The sequence below is a fragment of the Carassius gibelio genome, chromosome A9 (assembly GCF_023724105.1).
Source record: "Carassius gibelio isolate Cgi1373 ecotype wild population from Czech Republic chromosome A9, carGib1.2-hapl.c, whole genome shotgun sequence".
NCBI classification, from domain to species: domain Eukaryota; kingdom Metazoa; phylum Chordata; class Actinopteri; order Cypriniformes; family Cyprinidae; genus Carassius; species Carassius gibelio.
Window position 1 is genome coordinate 26079173 of NC_068379.1, and position 27310 is coordinate 26106482.

The 27310-nt window shown below is 34.7% G+C and overlaps 1 protein-coding gene across 1 annotated transcript in view; it reads left to right on the top strand.

Annotated features, from left to right (window-relative positions):
- Positions 1 to 20017, top strand: part of LOC128020185 (transient receptor potential cation channel subfamily M member 2) — a 31036-nt gene extending 11019 nt beyond the window's left edge. The window contains exons 9-25 of the mRNA XM_052606888.1: positions 1481 to 1602; positions 2786 to 3127; positions 5780 to 5920; positions 7106 to 7241; positions 7322 to 7467; positions 8410 to 8522; positions 8681 to 8788; positions 10044 to 10281; positions 12151 to 12269; positions 14309 to 14447; positions 14707 to 14878; positions 16000 to 16180; positions 17668 to 17849; positions 18100 to 18232; positions 19447 to 19534; positions 19647 to 19731; positions 19905 to 20017. Coding sequence (XP_052462848.1) covers positions 1481 to 1602; positions 2786 to 3127; positions 5780 to 5920; positions 7106 to 7241; positions 7322 to 7467; positions 8410 to 8522; positions 8681 to 8788; positions 10044 to 10281; positions 12151 to 12269; positions 14309 to 14447; positions 14707 to 14878; positions 16000 to 16180; positions 17668 to 17849; positions 18100 to 18232; positions 19447 to 19534; positions 19647 to 19731; positions 19905 to 20017 — 2558 coding nt within the window. The remainder of the gene's footprint in view (positions 1 to 1480; positions 1603 to 2785; positions 3128 to 5779; positions 5921 to 7105; positions 7242 to 7321; positions 7468 to 8409; positions 8523 to 8680; positions 8789 to 10043; positions 10282 to 12150; positions 12270 to 14308; positions 14448 to 14706; positions 14879 to 15999; positions 16181 to 17667; positions 17850 to 18099; positions 18233 to 19446; positions 19535 to 19646; positions 19732 to 19904) is intronic.
- Positions 20018 to 27310: the final 7293 nt, after the last annotated feature.

Sequence of the window (27310 nt, forward strand, 5' to 3'; positions counted from 1 at the left end):
TCATGGTGGTTTTGGCATTGTGCAGCTCACTCTGGTTTAAATGCATTCATCCTCTCTTGGCATCTCTGATGGAGGAAGCTATTAGTGCTGGAGCTATATAGTGAAATGCTGTAGAGATTTTTTTGTGTAGCTTTATTAACTCAAGCACTGAAGTCTATCAAGCATGTTTGCTTATAGACACACTTGACTTGTCTTGCTTGTGAGATGTTCATTAGTTCTTCAGTGCAACTCAAAACGTTAAACAGACGTTAGACAGAAGTGTATTTCATGCTGTTATAGTAAATGGTCTATATATATTAAATCATATATATATATATATATATATATATATATATATAATGATCATCCTGCAGCAGTGTTATTTTAGTATTATTTACATAATATTAGAACATTGAATTAGCTTTTTATTTTAATATGCTTGTTTATGTGCTTTTGGCATTTTTATCAGTTTAAAGAAAATTGATGGTTCTATTTCTTAAAAAATATTTTTAGATATTTAAATTCTTGAATTTATTTTTATTTAAGTTTTAGTAAATTTTTTCTGTCCGTTTTTTACAGTAATTTTATTTAAGTTAGTTGCCAATTTTTTAAGCATGTTTTTAATCTACTGTTTTCAGTTATTTTATATTAGCTTTATTTCAGATAATGATTTTAATCATTTTAGTTAATAGTTAACAATGATGACGAAATGATGAAAGTTTTTTGCATCAAAGCAAAATAAGTCTTAAAAGTAATCCCCCCCCCCCACCTTGTTTCTCAGGCTAATTTAATTTGAAGGATGTTTTGCTGTTGTTGTTGTTTTCTGGAGAAAAACAATAATGATATTGAATTAATAATGATAAGAAAACTGGTTATCAATTGGTATGAAAATATGTCACAATGCAATACAATGCAGAAATGGAAAATACCTCAAATTTAAAAAGGAGGTATTTTATTCGTAAAAAAAAAATAAATAATAATAATAAAAAAAAAAAAAAATATATATATATATATATATATATGTGTGTGTGTGTGTGTGTGTGTGTGTGTGTGTGTGTGTGTGTGTGTGTGTGTGTGTGTGTGTGTGTGTGTGTGTGTGTGTGTGTGAAACATATAAAAAATATATATATGATTTAATATTCTTTATTTCAGGTGTGAAATATGACCTGGACATATTTTTGACAGGTTTTATAAGAATCATCAGAATTTTTTTTTTTTTAAACGTTTTTCATTTAATATTTTAATTTAATTTCAGCTTTATTTTAATTACCAAAAACTATTTTTAATACTTTAATCCAACAATAGCAACACTGTCTTGCAGCACAGTTTATAGAAAACCTTAAAACAATCGGTGGCTTGACTTCAGACCTAAAGTTGACTTTAAATCACAAGACTTGAGACATTTTTTTTTTTTTTTTTTTCATTTCTTGATCAGTAGAAGAAATAAATAAAGACAAACTGTTGAGAATGGTTAAACCTGACACATGTTGTTGCACCTCAGCCTCCAGAAGCGATGAATTAACGGCTCGTCAGTCGTGGGAGAGACAGCTGCAGCTCGCTGTGGCCTGGAACCGGGTCGACATCGCAGAGAGCCAGATCTTCACCGAGGACAGACAGTGGACGGTCGAGATCTACAAACTAAACTAAACTAGAGGATCAAAGAGAAACTTTTGTGCATGCCACATACAATTATCTTCATTAACATTTGCTGAAATACATCACGTTTGTGTACTGCAGATATTGTTTTAACTTGTTTTAAAATACGACTGCAAGCCAAGCTTAGAAGCTGTGTTTTTTAGTATAGATGATACAATATTACAGTTTAGGTATTTTAGTAATTTTTAAGTTTAATTTTTTTTTTTGTTTGTTTTATTATTCATAGTGTATTTTTGTGTATATATATATATATATATATATATATATATATATATATATATATATATAAAGAAATATATATAAAGAAATATATATATAGGTGTGTGTGTTTTAGTTAATATTTTTGTAATGTTGTGTTTTGTTATTTTCATTGTTTTAATATGTCTATGGTTTTTATAATTTTTTATTTATAATTTTTTGTTTACATTTTTTTAAATAGATTTTTATTTATTTATTATTATTATTATTATTGTTATTATTAATAAACATGTCTATATAAAATATTTTTGTTTGTTTATTTATTTTAGTACTCAAAATAAAATGAGAAACGTTGCTTTGAAAAATACATATTTGTAGAATAGTATAATTTTTTTATATAATGTATTAAAAGATATTTTAATATAATATGTTTTTAATTTAATGTTTATTTTATTTCAAGCAATGGCATTTATTTGTATTGAAGTTTTAGTTAATGTTTTTGTAATTTTGTTATTATTATTAGTTTTTAAAAAATGTGTCCGTTTTCATTTTTTTTATTTTTTATTTGGCAACAAGCTGATATAAAATAAGTTTTCATTATTATTATTATGATTTTTAAATATGTCTATATCGTTTTTATACATTTTTTAATTTTAGTTTATTTAGTTTTGGTTATTTTTGTACTTTAACAAACTAAAATGACAAAATGACAAATGCTGCTTTGACAAATAAATATAATTTTTTAAGATATTTTCTTTTAAGTTTGTGTTTTTACAATTTTTATTGTATGTAGTAAACATTTATTTATTTACTTATTATTATTATTATTATTATTATTATATGTTTTAGTTTTAGTAAACAATAATAGCCCTGCTTAGAAGTCAATAATAATACACTAGGTTGACCTGGTTGAGTTTGTGATCATGTATTTTCCATATCTTTCTCATCTCAGTCCAGTGATCTGCATCATGCCATGTTTTCTGCGCTGGTGGGTGACAAACCTGAATTTGTGCGTCTCCTGCTGGAGAATGGAGTGTGTGTGAAGAAGTTTATGGAGTGTGAAGACATGCTCTGTGAGCTTTACGCCCACCTGCCCGCCTGCTTCTTCCTGCGCAAACTTGCTAAAAGAGTCCAGGGTGGAAAAATCTGCAGGGGTCAAGAGCCACAGCCTGGAAGCACAAAGATCTCCTTGAGTCACGTGGCTGAAGAAGTGCGCCACCTGCTGGGGAGTTTCACTCAACCGTTATACGACCCATCGTGCTACAAGATGACCAAAGATGATGTCCATTTAGTGGCAAGTTTTAGAACAGCACACTAAAAACAGCTCAGCAAGGACATATAAATCATGACTAAATGATTTAAATTAAATGACTAAATAATAATGTAAATATACATACAAATATTATTAAATTGAATTACTGTATTGTTATTTTTCACATTACAGCACAGTGTTATTGTAGTATACTTTAATAACAGTATTTATTAAGAATTTTTATGTTTTCCATTTTCTATTTTAATTTCAGTTCAGTATTAGTAATTGTGTCATGCATGTTTTTTTCATTTTTATTTAAAAAAAATTTTTTTTTTATTTAATTTCCAATATTTACAATTTTTGATTTCAAGATAAAAGTATTTAAAGTTTGTCAGCAAATAGTTATATTTCCATTTTATTTAAATTAATGAAAACAATTTGAATAGCTTTCAAATATAATTCAGTTTAACTGATAATGTTACATAAGTGGGTTATTAATTTACATTTAAGCATATACCTTTCACGTGTATATTCCTGCTATATTCCTGTTCCCAGTTTTTTCCTATTTTTATTCTTTCAATAGTTCCAGATATTCCTCATCTTCTACTCATTAAGTCCTGTGTACTTACACTGAGTCCGATTCGAGTTTGAATTAAATTCTATGTTTTCTAAATATTCTCCTGCGTCTCTTTGCTCCTTCCTGCCTCAGTGGGTTGTGAAAGAACAGCAGACCAAATAACAATTAAGTGGCACACCCTTTCCCGTTTGTTTTCCTTTTTTTTAATAAGTGTTTTGTTTTCCCATGCGTTTCTCCCAGTCCAAATGGAGAAATGAGCGATGTTCCTTGTCTTGGCTCATCGCCCCATGGAGCTCCCAGACACAACCTACCACAACTGGAGGAGGCACTCATCCAGTGTCTGGAGAGTCTCCAATCCTGATCCGGAATGCCTCTGCCGGCCGTTCCCGAGTCAAGTCTGTTGGTCACTCCTGTGGCAAGCCTGCCAGCGGTTCTTCATTCAAGCCTGTCAGTCCCTGGAGTTGCTCCAGTGCCAGTTACTTGAAAGCGCCTTGTTGTGCCTGTTCCTCCAAAGCACTTCCCAGTCCCCAAATCCAGCCCAGAGTGGGCTCTAGTTCCCAAGTTAAGCCCAGGGAGGGTTCCTGATCCCCAGTTCTGCCCAGGGAGGACTCCTGATTCCTTGTTTAGCCCGGGGAGTGGGGGGCTCCTGATCCCCAGTTCCGCCCCGATCATCCAGTTCCGCCAAGGGGGGGCTCCTGATTCCTCGTTTCTCCCAGGGAGGGCTCCTGATCCCCAGTTCTGCCAGGGACGGCTCCTGATCCCAATTTCTGCCCAGGGAGGGCTCCTGATTCGTCGTTTAACCCAGGGAGGGCTCCTGATTCGTCGTTTCTCCCAGGGAGGGCTGCTGATCCCCAGTTCTGCCAGGGAGGGCTCCAGATTCCTTGTTTAACCCAGGGAGGGCTCCTGATTCCTCGTTTTTCCCTGGGAGGGCTCCTGATCCCTAGTTCTTCCCAGGGAGGGCTCCTGTTTCCTCGTTTAACACAGGGAGGGCTCCTGATTTTTTGTTTAGCTCGGGGAGTGTGGGGCTCCTGATCCCCAGTTCCGCCCCGATCATCCGGTTCCGCCAAGGGGGGGCTCCTGATTCGTCGTTTCTCCCAGGGAGGGCTGCTGATCCCCAGTTCTGCCAGGGAGGGCTCCAGATTCCTTGTTTAACCCAGGGAGGGCTCCTGATTCCTCGTTTTTCCCTGGGAGGGCTCCTGATCCCTAGTTCTTCCCAGGGAGGGCTCCTGTTTCCTCGTTTAACACAGGGAGGGCTCCTGATTTTTTGTTTAGCTCGGGGAGTGGGGGGCTCCTGATCCCCAGTTCCGCCCCGATCATCCGGTTCCGCCAAGGGGGGGCTCCTGATTCCTCGTTTCTCCCAGGGAGGGTCCTGATTACTTGTTAAGCCCGGGAAGGGCTCCTGATCCCCAGTTCTGCCCTGGGAGGGCTCCTGTTTCCTCGTTTAACACAGGGAGGGCTCCTGATTTTTTGTTTAGCCCGGGGAGTGTGGGGCTCCTGATCCCCAGTTCCGCCCTGATCATCCAGTTCCGCCAAGGGGGGGCTCCTGATTCGCCGTTTAACCCAGGGAGTGCTGCTGATCCCCAGTTCTGTCAGGGAGGGCTCCTGATTCCCAGTTCGGCTCAGAGAGGGCTCCTGATTCCTTGTTTCGCCCTGGGAGGGACCCTGATACCCAGTTCTGCCAGGGAGGGCTCGCTCCAATTTCGGCTCCTCGAAAGTGCCCTCAAGTGCCTTCTTCAGATTTAATTGAACAATTGAACAATTGATATATATATATATATATATATATATATATATATATATGAATGATCATTTTAGTTAACTGCTGAGAATTTTCTTAACTTTTATTCCCCTCATAAATTTAGTTGTAAGGGTTTTATGTTTCTTTGAAATTAAAACAAAAATTATGATATTACATTGATAATGATTAAAAAAGTTAATGAATTGACATCAAAGTAATAATGTCACAATGCATCTAAATGATTCTAAAGTAGGCATATTGTCTTTATACAAAATAGAATTTAATGTGACTTATTTTTGACCTGTTCATGTTTTTTGCAAGCTTCTATAATTATTGATTATCAGAAGAGTTGTGAGAAGTGTTTGTGGTCCTCTCTCAGGTGCCGTCCAAAGGCCTGATTAATCCGTCATGTTCGGATGAAGAGAGGACCGCAAACAAGGTTTGGGAATCGATTCGAGATCTCTTCCTCTGGGCCATTGTGCAGAATAACCCAGAAATGGCAGAGATCAGCTGGGAGCAGGTATAACATTAATTAGGGATGAACGCTCCACTTTATGATTCGCATTTACTTGTTTTCTGGTTCATTTGGTGGTAGAAACTCATTTAGCTGTGAAATATAATAATAATAATAATAATAATAACAATAATAACAATAATAATAATAATAATAATAATAATAATAATAATAATAATAATAGTAATAGTAATAGTAATAATAATAATAATAATAATAATAATAATAATAATAATCAGTGCATTTGGATAGTTTACATATCTAAATTGGATATGGTAAAAACTATTTGATGATTTTAGCACCTGTAATGTATTCATAGTGAAATATTTTGTTATTATATATCACAGATTATTTCTTTATGCATTTAAGTGTGCAGAACCAGGTTTTCATTTTTTATTTAAATGTTTTATTTAAATATTCTATTTGTATTTTTGACACAATAAAACATATTCATAGACTATTAAAGAACAATTTAAATAAAATTAATGTGTATTTAATAACAATAATAATAATACTAATAATAATAATAATAATAATAATAATTGTTGTTGTTGTTGTTGTTGTTGTTGTTGTTGTTGTTGTTATTATTATTATTATTATTATTATTATTATTATTATTACTACTACACTGGTTGTGAATCGAGATAAATATTTTATTTTATATCATACAGATTATTTTTTTAATTTTCTTATGTTTTCAAGTGTCCAATAACCAATTTTTCATTTTTATTTCTATGTTTGACACAATAATATGTAATTACTACTACTAATAATAATAAATATTAATACTAGCAATAATAATAATTATTGTTATTATTATTCAGTTTTGTGTTCTCTTTTATGTGAAATATTACCCATTCCTTTTTCTGAAAATGAATTAGGTTCACATGATTAAACTAAAAATAAAACAAAAACATACCAAATTATTTTATCCTAATAATAATGGCTGCTGTTTATATTTTTTTGACAAGCCTACATTATGTAAATTATGCAGTTTTCTATTTATATCTATTGTGGTTTGCCTAAATTTAGCTGTTCAGATGTTCTTTGTGTAAAATGAGCACTCATATGATTTATGATAAATGATATAATCTGATTGTGTATTTAAAATCTGTAATTTGCATCTGTTATCACAATATCCTCTTGAATAGCATGAGTGTGGTTGTAGTTAGTATTGTGTTGTGTTTGCAGTGCAGAGACTGTATCGCAGCCGCTCTGGCAGCCAGTAAGATCTTGAGGAAGCTGGCGCAGGAGAGCGGAGAGGACGATAGTGAAGAGGCAAAGGACATGACAGAACTGGCCAGCCACTACGAGAAACAAGCCATTGGTACGAGCCGACACACATCGCCTCATGTCCTTCTGAGCAGAGCTGGGACCTTTAACCCTGCTGGTGTCTTCCTGTCCCAGGTGTGTTCAGCGAGTGTCACAGCTGGGACGCAGAGAGGGCACAGAAGCTGCTGACGCGCGTCTCGCCGATGTGGGGCAGAAGCACCTGTCTGTGGCTCGCGCTCAAAGCCGACGCGAAGAGCTTCATCGCTCACTCTGGAGTCCAGGTGAACAAACCCATCATCATCCTACTGAGATATTTGACCATGGACCACAAAACCTGTTAAATTGAGATTTCTAATAATAATAATAAGCTTTCCATTGATTTATGGCTTTTAGGATCAGACGATATTTGTCTGAGATACAACTATTTGAAAATCTGGAATCTGAGGGTGCATAAAAATCTAAATATTGAGAAAATCGCCTTTTAAAGTGTCCAAATGATGTACTTAGCAATGCATATTACAAATCAAAAAGTAAGTTTTGATATGTTTACAGTAATAATTTTACAAAATATCTTCTAAGAAAATTATCTTTATTTAATATCCTTATGATTATTTTCATAAAATGAAAATCTAAAATTTTGTCTCATACAATGTATTTTTGGCTATTGCTACAAATATACCTCAGCGACTGGTTTTGTGTTTCAGGGTCACAAATATAAATCTTGGCGTATTGAAGGGCTAATTTACCCAAAATTAAAAAAAATAAGTCATTATTTACTCACCATTGTGATGTTATGAATATTTTTATTATTATTATTATTATTTATTCATATGGATTTTTGTATGTGATCCTGGATCACAAAACCATGCTTAATTGCACAGAGATATTTGTAGCAATAGCCAAAAATACATTGTATGGATCAAAATTATTGATTTTTTAAGTAAAGATCATGTTCCATGAAGATATTTTGTAAATTTTCCTACCGTAAATATATCAAAACTTAATTTTTGATTAGTAATATGCATTGCATAACATTTCGATAGACCAATCTACTTCAAGTTTAAACTAAAAGAGCCAATGCACATTTAGTTTATTGTTGAGCAGAACGATACTAACGCTCGGCTCCGAAGCGAAAAGCTGGTATGCATTGCACCTGCTGCCTTCTTCGTCTGTGAAAGGGTAGAAATAGTAAAACTCTGTTTGTTTTTGGTGTTTTCTGTAAGGCTCTGCTGACTCAGGTTTGGTGTGGAGAGCTGTCTGTGGAGAATTCAACCTGGAAAGTGCTGCTCTGCATGATCTTCTTTCCTCTCATCTACACCAGCTTCCTAACCTTCAGGTAAAAACACTTGTTTTGATCAAATGCATAATTTAAAGCGCTTAAACCTAAAGTCATGTCATTGGGTCATTACATGCACACACCATCAGATAGCAGCACTGCACTGAATAATTAAGCGATTCGCAATTAACCCTTAATGTTAAACTGAACTCTGGCAGACGTGATGAAGACATCCAGAGACAGGCCGAGAGGACGGAGCAGCAGAAACTGGCCGATGATTCGGTGTTTTCTGGAAGCTCAGAAACCAAACTCAAACGGCATTATCGGTGAGTTGAGTTACAGACACACACGGCCCACATTCACACCAATGCATTTAAAGGCATGAGTCAATCCCTTCAGTTATTGTAAATTTGTTTCAATGTTTTGTTGTATTTTTTTACACAATAATACGTAATCTTTAGACAATTAAAGAACAATTATTCATTATGAATATTGCACAAAGAAATATTACCATTATTATTACATGACCAATATGCAAAACCAATTTTGAATTATTTTATTTATTTATTTTAGATAGTTAAAGAACAATTATTCACTATGAATATTACATATAAATTATATATATATATATATATATATATATATATATATATATATATATATATATATATATATATATATATATATATATATATATAAAATGTTTCGTTTTTATTATTATAACATAATATGCATTTCCAACTTTTAATAACTTAATTTATTTTAGATGGTTAAATAACAATTATTCATTATGAATATTACATATGATTATTATTATTATTATTATTATGGTTTTATTTTTTGTTTTTTATTAATATTACATAATTTTTTGACACAATAATAATCCATCTTTAGACTATTTAAAATAATTATTTGTTATGCGTATTACATAAAGAGATTATTATATAACGTATTATTGTTATTATTATCTTTGTGTAATATTCATAATGAGTTATTATTATTATCATGATTACCTAACCAATATACAAAACCAGTTTTAATGATTTTATTTTAGTTTTTTTACATTATAATAAATAAAAACATTTACACTATTAAAAAACTATTATTTATTATAAATATTACAAAAAAATATATTGTTGTTGTTGTCTTTATGCAATAATCTTTATTCATGAGTTATTATTATTATCTTTATGTAATATTCATAGTAAGTTATTATTAATAATACTATAATGACTTTTTAATAGTCTATTATATTTAATTAGTAATATGCATTGCTAAGAACTTAATTTGAACAACTTTAAAGGTGATTTTCTCAATATTTAGATTTTTTTGCACCCTCAGATTCCAGATTTTCAAATAGTTGTATCTCAGCCAAATATTGTCTGATCCTAATAAACCATGCATCAATGGAAATATTATTTAACGCTTTACATTGACACTTAAGACTAGTTTTGTGGTCTAGGGTCATATAGAATTGTACATATGTATATGTTAATGTATCAAACTAATGTGAGCATGTAGAAGCATACGAAAATATGTATCTGTCTGAATCAGTAAGGAGTGATAATTGTTGTGTCTCAGCGACTCCTCGCAGAAGCCTGAGCTGAAGCCTGAGCTGAAACCTCTCAACTGTGCGTCTTGTCTGATGAGTCTGTTCACGTCGCCTCAAGTCAAGTTTTACTGGAACATCGCCTCTTATTTTGGCTTCCTGTGGCTGTTTGCCGTGGTGCTCATGATCGATTTCCAGACCTATCCGTCGTGGAGGGAACTTCTGCTGTATGTGTGGCTCACATCGCTGGTGTTTGAGGAGCTTAGACAGGTGAGATAAACACACACACTATAGTCCATGATAGTTATATACTGCTTAAATACTAAAATGTGTAATGCAACTAGTGCAATGTAACTAAGTAATGCAATTAGTTGCTTTTTTTAAGGAGTAATTCAATATGTTAATGCATTACTTTTAAAAAAATGGCAAAGCATGAATCTAGTCACATTTAGAAACCATAATCAGAATTCCCTAAAATGAGTGAAATTTTGTTCAGCTGATGCTAAGATTTGATGTACAGCACAACATTTTTATCAGAATGCACTTTATTCTTCCCGTTTCAGTTTTAGTTTTATGCAATAAGGAGCTGCTGTATACTTTATTTTTTTTAAGGTGACATAAATTGTGTATAAAGGAAAATGAAATGAATGAGCCGAAACACTGGAGTTTTGTTCTGTGCGCGCTCGTTGACTGAATTCTTTCACAGATGCTCTCAGTATAGTGCAAAGTGCAAATGCCTTTCACTACAAATATGCAGATGCCTTCACACTGCCTGTGCCTTTCACTAAAAAAATGTAAATAAAAAAAATAAGGGGTTGTGGCCTAATGGTTAGAGAGTTTGACTCCTAACCCTAGGGTTGTGGGTTTGAGTCTTGGCGCTGCAGCATAAATGGCTGCCCACTGCTCCGGGTGTGTGTTCACTGTGTGTGTGTGTGTGTGTGTGTGTGTGTGTGTGTGTGCGCACACTTTGGATGGGCTCAATGCAGAACACAAATTCTGAGTATGAGTCACCATACTTAGCTGTATGTCATGTCACTTTCACTTTCAGATATATTTGTAATAGGGATACCACTTTTTCCAGTACTCGCCCAATACCGACACTTTTTTTTTTTTGGTTATTGCCGATACCGAGTACCGATACCGATATTTTTATTGCATTTCTACACTTGTAAAATATAGGGTACAGAAACCGAAATAGTATGTATAATGTTAGCTGGTTAACTTAATTTATTAAATAGATACAGTCAATTTTAAATTCTAAATTTGTTCAGACTCCTTCAACATCTAATGGTTAGAGACTTGGACTGGTTACCTGAAGGTTGCTGGTTCGAGTCTCGGTGCTGGCAGGAGTTGTAGGTGGAGGGGAGTGAATGAACAATGCTTACTTACATAATGGAACTATAGTGTCCTGTACCCACTAAGTGCTTAAAACCCATTAAGTTTTAATCCAAATGCCTGTTAAGTAACTTGTGCATTGTTTTAATTGTTTTTGACGTATCCTACCGAACTACAAACTTTCCAGTGATAAATGTATATTCACTCGACAAGCTCACGCATCTCTGCCGCTGCGCGCTCAATCCACTCAGCGTGCTTTATCAGCTCGCACACGTTAGCTATAAGGGCATTAATAATGAATGTTTAACATTATATTCATTGCATATATATCCTACATAGACAACCTTAATCTCTAATAACTAAATTCTGCTGTCTGTTATACTGTTGTCAGTGTTTCTATGTCTGAATCTAGCACTTTTCACATTATGTGTGGTATCGGGGCATTTAAACTAGTACGAGTATGAGTACAGGAGCTCAGTATCGGGCCGATATATCGGTATCGGTGCATCCCTAACATATAATGTAAGTAAGAGATTCCTTTCACAATGTAGCTTCATCGATTATAACGGGATTTTTTTGATAGTGCTTAAACTCTCACTCTAGACTGAAGTCAGCAATAATGTTCTTTGATAATTTAAATATTCTTTACTTGCTTTCGGTAGCCTATACACACACACACACACACACACACACATACACAAACAGTCTCACACAGGGCTGTGATTTCCACCCTTAGGAAATATATTTCCTAAGTTATAATTATTCACCCTTCATCTTGTTATTGTGTTCATTGAAAATCCACAGTTCTATAATGACTTTGACGGGCCTGGTTTACGGAGGAAAGCAAAGATGTACATCTGTGATGTGTGGAACATTCTGGATGTGCTGTCAATCATACTGTTCATTGCTGGTCTGGTCTGCAGGTAAACACAACAATACAGTTAAGACATGATTCATATTAATTCAGTACAGTTCATATTTGCTTTCAGTAAATTGAGATTATACAGAAGTAATCATCATACGTAGAGCCTTATAATAATAAAAAAATATATATATGAATATGTATCTCTGTATTTATGTACAAACCCGATTCCAAAAAAAGTTGGGACACTGTTCAAATTGTGAAAAAAAAGAGAATGCGATGATGTGGAAGTCTCAAATTTCAACGGTTTATTCAGAATACAACATTGATGACATATCAAAGTTTTAAACTGAGAAAATGTATAATTTTAAAGGAAAAATAAGCTGATTTTAAATTTCATGGCATCAACACATCTAAAAAAAGTTGGGACAAGGCCATGTTTACCACTGTGTGACATCTCCTCTTCTTTTTAGAACAGTCTGCAAACGTCTGGGGACTGAGGAGACAAGTTGCTCAAGTTTAGGAATAGTAATGTTGTCCCATTCTTGTCTAATACAGGCTTCTAGTTGCTCAACTGTCTTAGGTCTTCTTTGTCACATCTACCTCTTTATGATGCACCAAATGTTTTCTATGGGTGAAAGATCTGGACTGCAGGCTGGCTATTTCCGTACCCGGATCCTTCTATGCAGCTATGATGTCTAAGGGCCTGAAGATCATGGGCATCCAGTATGGTTTTCCGGCCTTGGCCCTTACACACAGAGATTGTTCCAGATTCTCTGAATCTGTGGATGATATTATGCACTGTAGATGATGATGAACTTCAAACTCTTTGCAACCTTTCTGATATTGCTCCACTATTTTTTGCCGCAGCATTTGGGGAAATGGTGATCCTCTGCCCATCTTGACTTCTGATAGACACTGCCCTCTGAGAGGCTCTTTTTATACCCAATCATTTTGCCAATTGACCTAATAAGTTACAAATTGGTCCTCCAGCTGTTCCTTATATGTACATTTAACTTTTCTGGCCTCTTATTGCTACCTGTCCCAACTTTTTTGGAATGTGTAGCTCTCGTGAAATCCAAAATTAACTAATATTTGGCAGGACTTTTCAAAATGTCTCACTTTCAACATTTGATATGTTATCTATATTCTATTGTGAACAAAATACTTGGCCCAACTCTTTTGGAATCAGGTTTGTATTTCCTCTGAAATCACTTAAAAGGTTATTTTTTAATCAAAAGGGACCATAATTTTGATCAGTCAATGTAGCCAAGTTGAATTAGTAAAAACAGTGAAAATCTTGTTACAGTTATCATTTTTAAGGTGATAAGGTGAAACTTATTATTCTCATAAAGTATTATTAAATAATGAAAATATATATTTTCTCTAGAACAGATGTAAAAATTACACAAGTTTATCAGAACTTGTATAATTCATACATTTGGTTTTAGAGTAAATAGTTGTAAGCCGCTGTAAAATCAAATAAATTATTGTGCAGTCGTTTACAGATATGCATATAGTTTGGGTAATAAAAAATTATAAATAGCAATATTTTAAAAATTAATATGTAATAAAAAAGCTATTTTTACCTACAGATATTTACTAAAACATTTAATGCATAAAAAAAATTCCATTTAGAATTATGAATCTGTTCATAAAAACAATTAAAAAGATTTCACTGAAAATGTTATATTATATTATATTATATTATATTATATTATATTATATTATATTATATTATATTATATTATAGCACTTGCAAAGTATAAATGTTTGTTATGGAATATGTATATATGCAAAAATATGTTGTTTTGTATAATATAATTGTTTTGTAAGGACTATTAGTCAGTAGTTTAAGTCAGTTGTACACCTTTTTTTATTAAATATGAAATAAAATTAAATGCATAATGCTATTTAAATATGCATATTCATTTTACTGAAATAAATCAAACTTTCAACATTAATAGACTCTCTTGGAGCATATAAATGAATCATTTAAAGTGTGTTTCTCATGTGTTCATTTAAATTCAGTTGAGTTGCACAATGACTCAGAAATTAGTTGAAAGTAAACTAAATCAAACTTTTGTGTTTGTTATACAGACTTCTGGCCTCCGGAACTGTGTTCTATGTAGGTAAAGTTATTCTCTGCATCGACTTCATCATATTCTGTCTCCGATTAATGGCCATCTTCACTATCAGCCGAACTCTAGGCCCAAAGATAATCATCCTCAGGAGAATGGTGGGTTTGCATGTCCATAATGCTCATTTATTCACTTCACATGTGTTTATGTAATAACTCTATGCAGCCTAAGTTGTGAGAGACTCAAAAGGAATCAAATATTTCTTGATCTTCTGAAAGGAACGAGTTAGTTGTTTTATGAAACATCCTGGACCTCAGGGGTGAAAAAGATTCCTATGAGCCTATCATAATGTAGCATATGTTTGCATAAAAGCTAATGCAGACAGACTGAGCTAAGAATGTTGTCTCTTCTCTGCAGATGATGGATTTGTTCTTCTTCATGTTTCTGCTCAGTATCTGGGTTGTGGCGTATGGGGTGGCCAAGCAGGGCATTTTGATTCACAATGAAGACAGACTGAACTGGATCATGCGCGGAGCTGTCTATGAGCCCTACCTCATCATATTCGGCAGTGTTCCCACTAATATAGACAGTGAGCAGTTTACTAACTTTACAATTGAAACCACTTGATTCCACACTAAAGGACTATATCACAACAACAGGGTTCCTCTGATATGTAAATCTCACTCATTTTCTCCACGCCTAAAATTATTTTTAGCAATAATTTATACACATTTTAAGATGCACCCACTATGAGCTGAAAAAAATGTTTTATTTATCCAATTAAAGAAAATTAGAGTAATGATTCACAACTTGAGCCAATGAAAAATAAATAACTTTTCCTAATACTTGCAATGCATATATAAATATATTCTGTTCAGAACTAAATATGCACACATATTATATATGCTATATATAAAGCAAATAAATCTAATGCAAAATGTTTAAATATGCATCAATTGTTTGCTATAATATTGTTAAATATTGCATATGCAAATATTAAATATTATATGGAAATATTCAAAATAAAATTGAATGCAAAATGCAAATTCAATGTGCAAAATATGCAATTATTTTATTATGAAATATGAATTGCATATGCACATATGAAATATATGTATATATATCGTAAATTGTTTTATTTATTTTTCTATTGACTGATCACATCTACATTTTTAAATTGTCCTAACTGAATAAATTCATAAATTCAATTAGGCCAATTAGAAAATTTAGATGCAACCAGTTTTTTAGATGCTTTATTTTTTTTTATCAGTGTATGCAAAAAACTGTATACTTATAATTAATGATTACAATAAGTCAGTTATAAGTCAATTGTAGATTTTTTATGTAAATATGCAATAAACTTTTATGATATTATACTATAACTGTGCAAATATTAAATATTATATGTTAATATATATATAACAAATTGCATACTTAAAATCAATAGCTAAAGTCAGTTTTAAATCAGATGTATAATGTTTTATTTAATGCAAAATTAAATTTAAATATGCAATCATGCTATAATATTACAAAATACTGCATATGCAAACTTTTAACGTTTGTTATTATATTGCATTATAAAATATTGCATGTTGTGTCAATAAATACAGGTCAGTAGTTAAAGTCAATTGTAGAACATTCAGAAATACAGAAATGTAGGGGAAACAAAGACCAAGCAGAAAGCTCATGTTTCTGTGTTTTGTGATGCAGACACTCAGTTTAACCCGGGCAGCTGTAGTATGAACGGCTCCGAGCCTCTGAAGCCCAAATGTCCCGTGCTGAACGATGATAACATGCCGGCCTTCCCAGAATGGCTGACTATCATCATGCTCTGTGTTTATCTGCTCTTCGCCAACATCCTGCTGCTCAACCTCCTCATCGCCATCTTCAAGTGAGTGCACAGACAGAGACGGGCGACCACAAACACTTACCTGCTTCTGTTTCCTACTGAGCTGATTTGATTTCTACTGTACATGCATACTGTACACAGCAGCTCTGTGCATCATACAAAAAGCAGTCTTTGTGAAAGACTTAACTCATATTTGATTCCATGAAAATACACAACACAAGCAATAGTTGCCCTGGGGGCAGTCTCAAGTAAACTAAATTAAAATTAAATTAAATTAAAATTAAATTTATGCATTTAGCAGACACTTTTATCCAAAGCAACTTACAGTGCATTCAGGCTATCAATTTTTACCTGTCATGTGTTCCCGGGGAATCGAACCGCGGATTATTTTTGTGATTGTTTCTTAAAAAATGTGATGGAATATGCGGGTTATTTTTGCAATCTTATGCGATGAAATTTCGGAAACTTGCAAAAACTGCGGTTTGATGAAAAAGAGAAAAAAGGTGACTCATTTTTGTTGGCAGATGAGAATGATTTGCGTCCTTCACCCTGGCTTCACCGCGGGTTTCACAGATGATGTTCACGTCGCGCAATTACGTCACTTTATAAGGTTCCCATTGGGAAATAATGGCGATTTACATATATGTGACTTTTTTTGCAACTAAAATTATTTTTATTATGAAATCATGCTACCTCCGCATATTTTGCTTCCTTAAATCGGCAATTTATGCGGCGAAAGCACGGCGTATTTGAAAAAATTCGTTTTTCTGGAGGGACTATAGCCAACAAAACATATTATGGGTCAAAATTATTGATTTTTAATTTATGCCAAAAATCATTAGGATATGAAGTAAAGATCATGTTCCATGAAGATATTTTGTAAATGTCCTACTGTAAATATATCAAAGCTTAATTTTTGGTTGGTAATATGCATTGCTAAGAGCTTCATTTGGACAACTTTAAAGATTTTTTTTTTAATATATACATATATTTAGATTTTTTTGCACCCTCAGATTTTCAAATAGCCAAATATTGTCCAATCCTAACAAACCACACATCAATGGAAAACTTTATTCAGATTTCAGATTATGCATACATCTTCATTAAAAATACAACTGACCCTTATGACTGGTTTTGTGGTCCATGGTCACAAATGTTTTATGACTGTACTGTATCTCAATATTTCTGTGTATTCTCTAAAATAAATTAAAGAATTAAAAAAAATGATCAGACACAGTAAAATTAATAACATAGTTAATTAGATTTAAATATTTAACAATGTTTATGTACTTATTTATTTATGCAGGCAAATATCTGGTTATTTAATATTTTGTATATTTTTTCAAATATTATTTCATATTATATAATTTTAAGCATATTTTGATGTATATTTGTCATAAATATACTGATATATTAAAAAAATTACAATATTTTTTTTTTTAATTTCCTGTACAAGGCTATAAAAGATGCATGATAATAAATGGCGGTGAATGTCAGGGCTTTAAACTCTGTCTCACTGCGCCTCACAGCTACACGTTCGAGGAGGTCCAGGACAACACAGACACCATCTGGAAGTTCCAGCGCTACGAGCTGATCAAGGAGTACCACAGTCGACCCGCTCTTCCTCCACCCTTCATCCTCCTCAGTCACCTCATCCTCTTCATCAGAGCAGTGCTGCAGCGCCACGCTCCACAGAAACACAAGACCTTCAGTGAGCCAAAACACACACGTCGTGATCGATTAGTGATGTTAATTACTCAAGATCAAGTTATCAGCATGAAGTCTAGTCATGTTCATTCTTCATCCAAAGTGACATCTACTGTTTACGTTTTTATCAGTTCATGCATTTCCTGGGAATCGAACCCAAAGAACTTGCTGAAATGGTTGCTGATCTGCTCTTTCATGTCTAACGTCTGTGTTGAGAGTCTCAGTCCCTGGTTTAAGTGCTTGATTCTTCACAGGACAGGAACTGGAGCAGAATGAGGAGTACGAGCTGTTGGTATGGGAGGCCTACATGAAGGACAACTATCTGTCATCGATGCGGCAGGACAAGAGTCAGAGCGAGGAGCATCGCATCCAGGACATCGCAGAGAAGTAACCGAGACAGAAATACAACATCACACTGCTTGAATATAGACTATGATCTGAATTCAGTAGGAAACTTTTACATCTACTCTAGAACATGGGGAGGAGCATAGCAATATTCTGAAAACATAGGGGGAGGGGCTTACACTCATGAATATTAATGACATGACTTGAAGTTCCTACCCGGTTTGCTGAAGTATGAAGTACACTAATCCTGCCCATATTCTGAGTAATATTACTGTTTGCACATTTTTAGCTTGTTCTTACTGTAAAAAGAAATCTGTCTACTTCAGCTTCAAAACCTAAGTTTAGTTACTGCCTTGAATGAACGGAAAAACATGTCACCATTGTTTACAGTTTTTACAGTTTTCCATGGCCGTTTACAATTGTTTTCTTCACACTGTGGCCAAATGAATCGAATCTTTTAAAATATAATGTAAAAGATACAAAAAAATATAAAAAATAAAAAAGTGTGCAAAAAACTTCTAAATATTTTTCTTGAGAAGTTCAGCTTACGGCTTTTTTAAAAGCTTTATTAAATTCCCAATGTAATACAGAACAATAGAAATAAAAGCTAAATAGAAGTATTTAAAAAAAAGATTAAATAAATAAAATAAAATACAAATTTTAGAAATCCCAATTACTAAAACTTAAAAATAATTGATTAATAAAAATGTATACATTTATTTCATTATATATATATATATATATATATATATATATATATATATATATATATATATATATATATATATATATATATATATATACAAACACAATATAATAATGGATAAATGTATACATACACACACACACAAACATATTATGTATTAAAATATATTTATATATATATATATATATATATATATATATATATATATAGTAAATAAATGTGTGTGTATGTATACATTTATTCATTATTATATATAATAACACATTCATAATTATATACACACACACACACAAACGCACATATAAAATAGAAAAAACTTAAAATAAAAGTTAATTAAAATAGAAATAAATTCTATAATAGTATGAAAAAATGTAATGCTTTATATAGCATATAAATTAGTTATGAGTTATATATAATTAATAATTGTACATATATACACTTACTGTATGTGTGTGTGTGTATTTTTCTATATTTGAAATATATATATATATAAACCAAACGCAGAAATAAGAGAAAAACATGAAGGTGAAACATGTCTGTTTGGTCTCAGGGTCGGTGTGATGTCAGAGCTCATGGAGCGCGAGCAGGAGAGGGTTTCTCCCTCCATCACAAAACGCCTGGCCACGCTTGAAGAGCAGGTGTGCTTCTGAAATAATAGTGCTTTACAGTCAGTTCGGTCTGTTCACTTCTCCTCGCAGCATGGCAAAGCAAATGTGAGTGTGAGCTGGTGAATCTCTTGTCTTCTGGCAGGTCTCCGATTCCAGCAAAGTCTTACAATGGATCGTGGACGCGCTGAAATCTCAGGGATTCGAATCCAAAAGGCAGCTGCCTCTGAGTAAGAAGAGTTTTTCAAATGCAATTGCATCATAAGCACATTCAGTGTTATGGCTCTGTGCGGTCTTATTCTCAGCGCTTCATAAGTGGTTTTTATTTAGTGCATCAAGTAGCAATATTTCAGCTCTCGCTGGGTTTCCAGAGTAATTCCAGCTGTCTCTGTGTCTGCTGCAGGTCGAGAGCTCGCAGTCGTCTCATCAGCCGCTCCAGTGGAGAGAAGTGAGCAGCACCGCGTCTGTGTGTCCGTACCAACGAGAAGCTCTGTGTCAGATAGCAAACTGACATAAGACACAGTACTGACCTTCAGGAAAACACACACACACACACACGCTTTAGCAGAAATGAGCTCAAACACACTCTGCACTCTTATGTGTCTTTAAAATTGTAATTTCTGTGCCACAAAGTGTGGAAGTGTGCTTCTGCCACAGGATGAAAAAACTAGAGTAACTGCAACTTTGGATCTCTTTTATTCTTATGGAATTGAGAGATATAATGTTAGAATTGCAAGATGCAAAATCAGAATTCTGGAAAAAGGTCAGAATTTTTTAATTAAAAAAAGGTTTGTGTCCGTGGCTGAAAAAAAAATCTCGCAGCTCTGACTTTTTTTCTCGCAATTCTAAATTTACATCTCAGAATTCTGACTTAATTCTACTTTACATCTCCAGGTTATATTAAACAATTTTGACTTTTTTTTTTGCATTTTGTTTTTATCTTGCAGCTCTGAATTTATGTCTCTCAATTCTGACCTTTTTTTTTGCAATTCTAAGAAAAGTCAGAACTGTGAAATATAAACTCAAAATTGTGAGAATAAAAGTCCCAATTTTGAGATACAATTTACCTTGTAATTGTTTTAAACTATGGCAGAAACACACTTTCATAACAAACAGCAGCAAACAAATTTGTTCTGAAACAGGTTTTCAGATTGCAATTCTGTTTGATGCTGTTAACACTGCCAGATATGTTGCTTTCATGCAGATTTCATAAGCCACACATTTAGCTCCACTTATACAGTGCTACGAATATGTTTTATAATGCATTATTGTGTTTATTTTGGACAGAAGTTTCTGTATCTGGGTCAATAGGAATTTAAATGTTGGTGTTGCAGGTAACAAAAATCAAGCTGTTAGTTTGCATATATGTGCACATACAAATATACAGTATTTTATGCAAGGAATAACTCTGAGGTATCCAGTCGTTATTCTGTTCATTCATGACTGGTTGGCTACATTACCCCTATTTCAAGCATATTTACCAAATACATAAATACAAGCATATTTAAGCTTTAAAAAGAAACACGTTTCAGTTGAGCCTTATTTATTAATTTGTAATAATAACAATGCATGAAAAATGAGTGTATAAAAATTCAAATGCATGTTCTGTACATATTTGAGCATGTTGCTAATGAGTCATGCACAATGCTGACAAGGTTTAATGGCCAGATGGCAGATTAGGAAGCACTGCATTATGGGATGTCAGCAGGCAGATACGTTTGATGATATTATTTCACATTGAACATTAACCTGCAGTTTAAATTAAAAAGCAATTATGCAGTGCCTTAAATATTAGAAATATCAGAAATGCAAAGCAAACTATGAAGTGTCCTCAGTGTAAGTTTAAAACAGATATCTGCAAGGTTTAAAATGTTAAGACATGACAAGTGAATTAAAAAAAGTGTAAAATATTATGTGTATTTTTTGTGATTTGCTGATTCAATTAAATGTTTTATTATAAAATGAATATGATAATATAAATTCATATTTTCTTAGATTATATTTCTTTGCAGTACAATTGCTGTGTTCTTTATTGTTGTTTATTATTATTATTATTATTATTATTATTTCGCTCTCTTAAACCCCGCCCTTTAAAGGAAAAAAAAAAAACCGTGCAAAATGATTGACAGACGGAGAGCGTTTCTGATTGGCTAAGACACGCGCTGTGTCCGATTCTGATCTTTTCAACAAGTTTGAAGGAAGATCAACGTTCGCGACTAAAAAATATGTGCAAACTGTAATGAAGCAGAGATCAGTTAGTTCCTCACTTTCCGCGCTGGCGCAGAGATCGTTTGCTTGCTTCAGTGAAAGTATAACACGCCTAATTTTTTCGACTCGTACATTACGCGTCACGCCCTGATGTCACGTGTCGTTACAAATCCATAGATACAGAAAGTTGGTCTGGGAACGCCCCGTCACGTGATGTGAATTAGTCCGTGGGGGAAAACATTGCCTTGGCGCCAATTGAAATACACGGGACAATCACGCCGAAGAGTTGCTGTGTCGTTTTCTGTACCTCCAATAAACTAACAAATTATGAATTGAAGTTCTACATCCTTCCTAATAAACATACAGAACCGGAAAGGATGAAAAAATTTAATCACAGGCAGGCTATATTAACATCATGTTCATTATTAACGCTGTTGAACATAAACCCACTTAAAAAAGCATGTGGACACGTAACAACTTAGTTTTGTGTCAGAACTTTTACACTTTCATTCATAAATTCACCCCGTCTGTGTTTGCGAAACGAATGAATTGCGGAATCCAGTCAAAAATAGAACTTGCTGTATAAAGCATAACATCATGGAATTTGGCTATTTTTGAATGAATACATCTACATTAGTGCTGTAAAATGAATCAAATATCGATATGGACTAGTTTATATGAATATTAAAGTTAAAAGAGACTACAATTGTTCTACGTGTCTCTGGGAATGAGTGCTCAATATGTGCATTTTTGTCATTTAAATACAAACGATGTTCGCAGTGTTTTCCCCCCACGCCCTCGACACGCCCCCAGCTATGACTAGATGCCGACTGTATGTATAACTCTCACATCAGGACAGAAGAAAACGTACCTGACTCATCGACAGATTGGACACTTACAAACCGTCACACGATAATAAAAACAGATCTCGGGGTGTTATCTTTCACAGGTAAGACTCAGCTGTTCTTTCTCAATGTTTTTTAGTCATTTTTAACATTAAGTTGACAGCTTGATAGGGCTTGCCTTGGGCGCCGCGTTGCATTTGAATGTAAACATACAGCAAGTCGAACGAGAAGAAGCAGAGTTGGGAGAAAGAGAAAAGATGGTAAAATCGCGAAAAGGTTGTGGGATTTAAAGGATACACAAAATAGGGATGCCAGGGACCGGTATGTGCACAAAACCGGCAACATTAACGGTTTGATCCATATGAAATTCCCAACAAAGAGTGGAGCACCGACGATATCCTCGGCTACATTGTTTGTTTTATGAGCGCCTACACTTCAGAACAGTTCCGAAGCTACAAGTCATTGGAGTCTCATGTGCAGTTCACAAATGGATATGTTCAGGAGTTGCAGATCATAAAACCGGCAAACAGTATACGTTACAGTAATCTGGACAAAGGTAAGCTGCGCTACACCTTGCTGCTAGTTTGGTAAACGTTAGTGCTAACAACCGTTCACACATGTAATTGCTTTTAACAAAAGTGTAGTTAGAAGCTATCAACCCTCCCGTTTTTATCCGGGATTCTCACGTATTTGAGCTCTTTTCCCGCTGTCTTCCCGTTTTAGAATTTTCCTGTAAAATATCCCGTTAGCCCTTCGATCGGACCTGTGCTCTGTACTGTTGTCCTGTTGCTACCTCTTGCCCTTCCAGCGAAACATGTTTTCAAAGCATAGTTTGCTTACTTGAGAGCAACCTTAAAGGAACACTCCGACTTTTTGGGACTTTAGCTTATTCACAGTATCCCCCAGAGTTAGATAAGTCCATACATACCTTTTTCATTTCTGTGCGTTCTGTAAGTGTTATCTGATGCACCCACCGCTAGCCTAGCTTAGCACAAAGACTGGATGTAAATGGATACTGTTAGCATAGTAAATTAGTAATCCCAATAAGTGACAAAATAACGCAAACATTTTCCTATTTACATGTTGCGATCTGTAAAGTTGCAGCGTGTACAAATAACAAGTCTATATGAGACAGAGGCCATTTTTAATCTTATAAATACTGGGAACTATATTCTCACTTGGCGTAGGAGCACAGCTAATATTACTTGGGCGGAGTGATTAGCGCAGCACACGAGACACGCCGTGGTGATGAGCAGAGTGTTCGCTCAGAGTTGAAGTAATAGAGTCAGCAATTACTAGATAGATAGTACATTTATAATGTATAATCATGGGTGTTTGCTGTATTGTAAAGAGCTGTGACAATAAACAGGGGAGACCAGGAAATACTATGATGTTTCATAGAATTCCAACCCAAAACGCTGACCTGATGAATCAATGGCTACTTGCTCTGGAAATAGATCCAAACACACCTGTAAACACCATCACGAAGTATTTCGTTTGCTCTGAACATTTTACTGTGGACAACTATTTTGAAAAAATGCAAGTTGCCACACGGACCATGAAACGTGTGCTAAAGGATACAGCCATCCCATCGATAATAAAGACGGGACAAATTGGATCACCTGTTGCTGCGGTAAGTGTTCCGTTATGCTTTGAGATGACTAACATTAGCCATACTGTAACAGTGCCATGTTAATGTAATATAACCTTAGTAGTGACACTATTACGTGAATAGGGGCTCCGTGTATCCCCTTTATTGTTATTATTGTGTTGTCATGAACACACTGCTCGTGATCATTATAACAAAATCACTTACTTGGTGGACAGCTGACCATTAGGTTCACTCGGCATGGGGCGTTTCTTCCAGTTGATCTTGTCACAATGGGATAAAAAAAACGACAACTGCCGGGTGTATTAGGGCAGAGAAATCTTCCGTGGTAGTGACGCAAATATTTTGATTGTCATCAAGCCTTGACATTGATGGTAATACCCGGTCCCATTCATTACAACAAAGTAGAGCTGTAGTCAAGTCCGGCTTTGTCGAGTCCAAGTCAAGTCCAAGTCCAGGACTAGTCGAGACCGAGTCAAGACCGAGTCCAAAGAGGTTCGAGTCCAAGTCAAGTCCAAGTCCAAAAGTTTCGAGTCCAAGTCCAAGACCGAGTCCAAATGAAAGAAAAAAGGGTCCTTTTCAAGACCACATACTTAACTACTGATAATGTTTGTGATGCAAGAGAAAGCATATCTCCTATTCTAAGAAAATCATTTTACATTATTATTTGTAATGATCAAAAAGCATGTGCAAAGTAACAACTCTGAAAAGTTTAGCTCCAACTGGCCTTAAAACACCTGGAAGATTAGTGTGTCTAGTAAGAGCTTGATTAGGTTCAAGTGTGTATAATTAGGGTTAAAGCTAACAGGGGCGTTAAACAAGATCCTGGGCCCTATGCATAGGCAGTCCTGATGGGCCCCCATGGCCCCCACCCATGAAAATATCCAGGTAAAAAATATATATTTCAGATTCATACTTTTCAAGGGCCCTCTCTTCCTTTGGGGCCTTGCTAATGAGTGGTTTTACCCCCAGTCCGACCCTGGGAGCTAAACTTGGATAAACAAAGTTTGGAACTGTAAGGTCAAATAATTTTTATGTACTTTATTTTTTGTTGACATTATATCTGTGGTGAAAAATGTATATGACTATGCCTAATTGGCACAGTGCACAGACACACGCAAAGCTCGGGATATGACAAATGCGCGCAGCAAGGCTAGAATGGATACGTTTGGCTCTACTGGACATGCGCACATAAATACAGCGACATTTTTGTCATACTGTGCTAGTGCTTGCATAGACTAGTCGAGCTCTGTCGGAAACAATCGACTACTCCAGCATGCATTAACCATAATGCATACAAAGTGTTTGCAAGTACGACGTGAATTTTAGAATTACAATATTGCGTGGAGCTGTTACTATATGACCTTATCTATGTTGCATGTAAAAATAAAATATAATGTAATAATTAGGGTTGTGCCTGAAGCCGAATACCTTATTCGGAATGGCACGGATAATGGCTTAAAAAACGAATAACGCTCAAGGAATAATTCTGCCTGAATACTCGGCTAAAGCTGACAGAGTCTGGTGTTTGCTAGATAACAGGTGAGCCAGGGCATCAGCGCCAGAAGTGAATGAATGTAAACTTTATGAGTGAAAAGAGAGCAAATCAAACACCGCATTGTTGTCGCCTCTCTGTTTATCTCTCAGAAATCAGAGCGTTGCAAGAGTAATTTTACCTATAATAATACATCATAGCTACACATTATATTATTTGCATATATTTAAAAGGCAAATATTGAAAGCTTAGGCTACCATGATACGAATGAATGGAATAAGCACAGCGCGCTCACCAATCAAACAGCCGCGCTGCGCGTCTCAGTCTCTCAAAAACCAAATCAGTTCTCTCTCAAGAGTTGGCTAATGATCAGCTTAGATACGGATACATTGTCTACTTGTCCTACATGTTTGCATATTTACCTTTTGCTGGTTTGCGCGGAACACACACATCTGTTTAGTGAAGTTCATTAACATTAAGACTCGCTCAAAGCGTTCTGCGTAATGAGAATGTGTGCATTGAATGGATTCAGTCGTGTTCAAATGATCACTATGACACGTTTGTCATGACATCTCTCTGCTTGCATGATAAATATTATTTTAGAAATTAATAATTATTTCAGTTTAACACGACATACTTGTTCAGTGATAACTACGAAAAAATATATAAAAAGTCATAACAGTCTTATCAAGTAACTACGATGTTGTATCCGAATGCAGATAGGAAAACAATTGTGATTGTTACAGATACAAATACTGGCTGTTACATGAAAATGTAAATATGTAATGTCATATATAAAGTTTTTAAAATTTACATATTTAATTGTTGCATAAGGCTATACATTAATACGCGTTTATTGATAAAAAAAAGGCTATCTAGGTGTAGACGTAAATAAAACACAATCTAACAGGTAGAAAATTAAATTAGAAACATCTAAACTTTTCAGGTCGCAGTAAGTGCACCGCTGGTCATGCACATCCTTTCCCGGAACAATACTGAAAGCTAAGGCAAGATGGAGAAACAGATGATCATAGTTGTACAAGGATAGCCATTTTGTAAATGAATATATTAGCAGAGCTACTGCAAGTGATGTTTAGTGCTGGAATTCCATTTATTCTTTGCTGAAACTTCTGCGTCATCATGGAGAGCGGGTCATGGTTGCCCAGCAACAGCAGACGCCACTGGAGCGCAAGCGCAGGCTACAGAGTGCTTTGGAAATAAGGAGAGCGGCGCGCCTAGCGTTTTCCACACGTTTTCAGTAGTGACATCATGCAAATGTGGTTTTGTTATGAAGGAGAAGTTTTTTATTTTATTTTTTTGCTGGACTCGGTCAAGACCAACTAGAAGACTTGGCGAGTCCAATGGCCAAGTCCGAGACAAGTCCGAGTGCAAATTCAACGAGTCCGAGACAAGTCCGAGACGACAGAAAAATGTCTCGAGTCCGGACTCGAGTCCAAGACCGGACTCGAGTACTACAGCCCTACAACAAAGGCACTCGGTTCTGTCGGCATAGGTTGGCTTGTTCCACATTTACACCACCAGTCTGTGTTCGTTCTGATTCTCCCTTCGACATCTTGTCTTACAGCTTCCAAAGTTTGTAACTCCTCGTCTGTGTGTTCTGGCTCAAAACTATATGGTTCTGGATCTTGGTT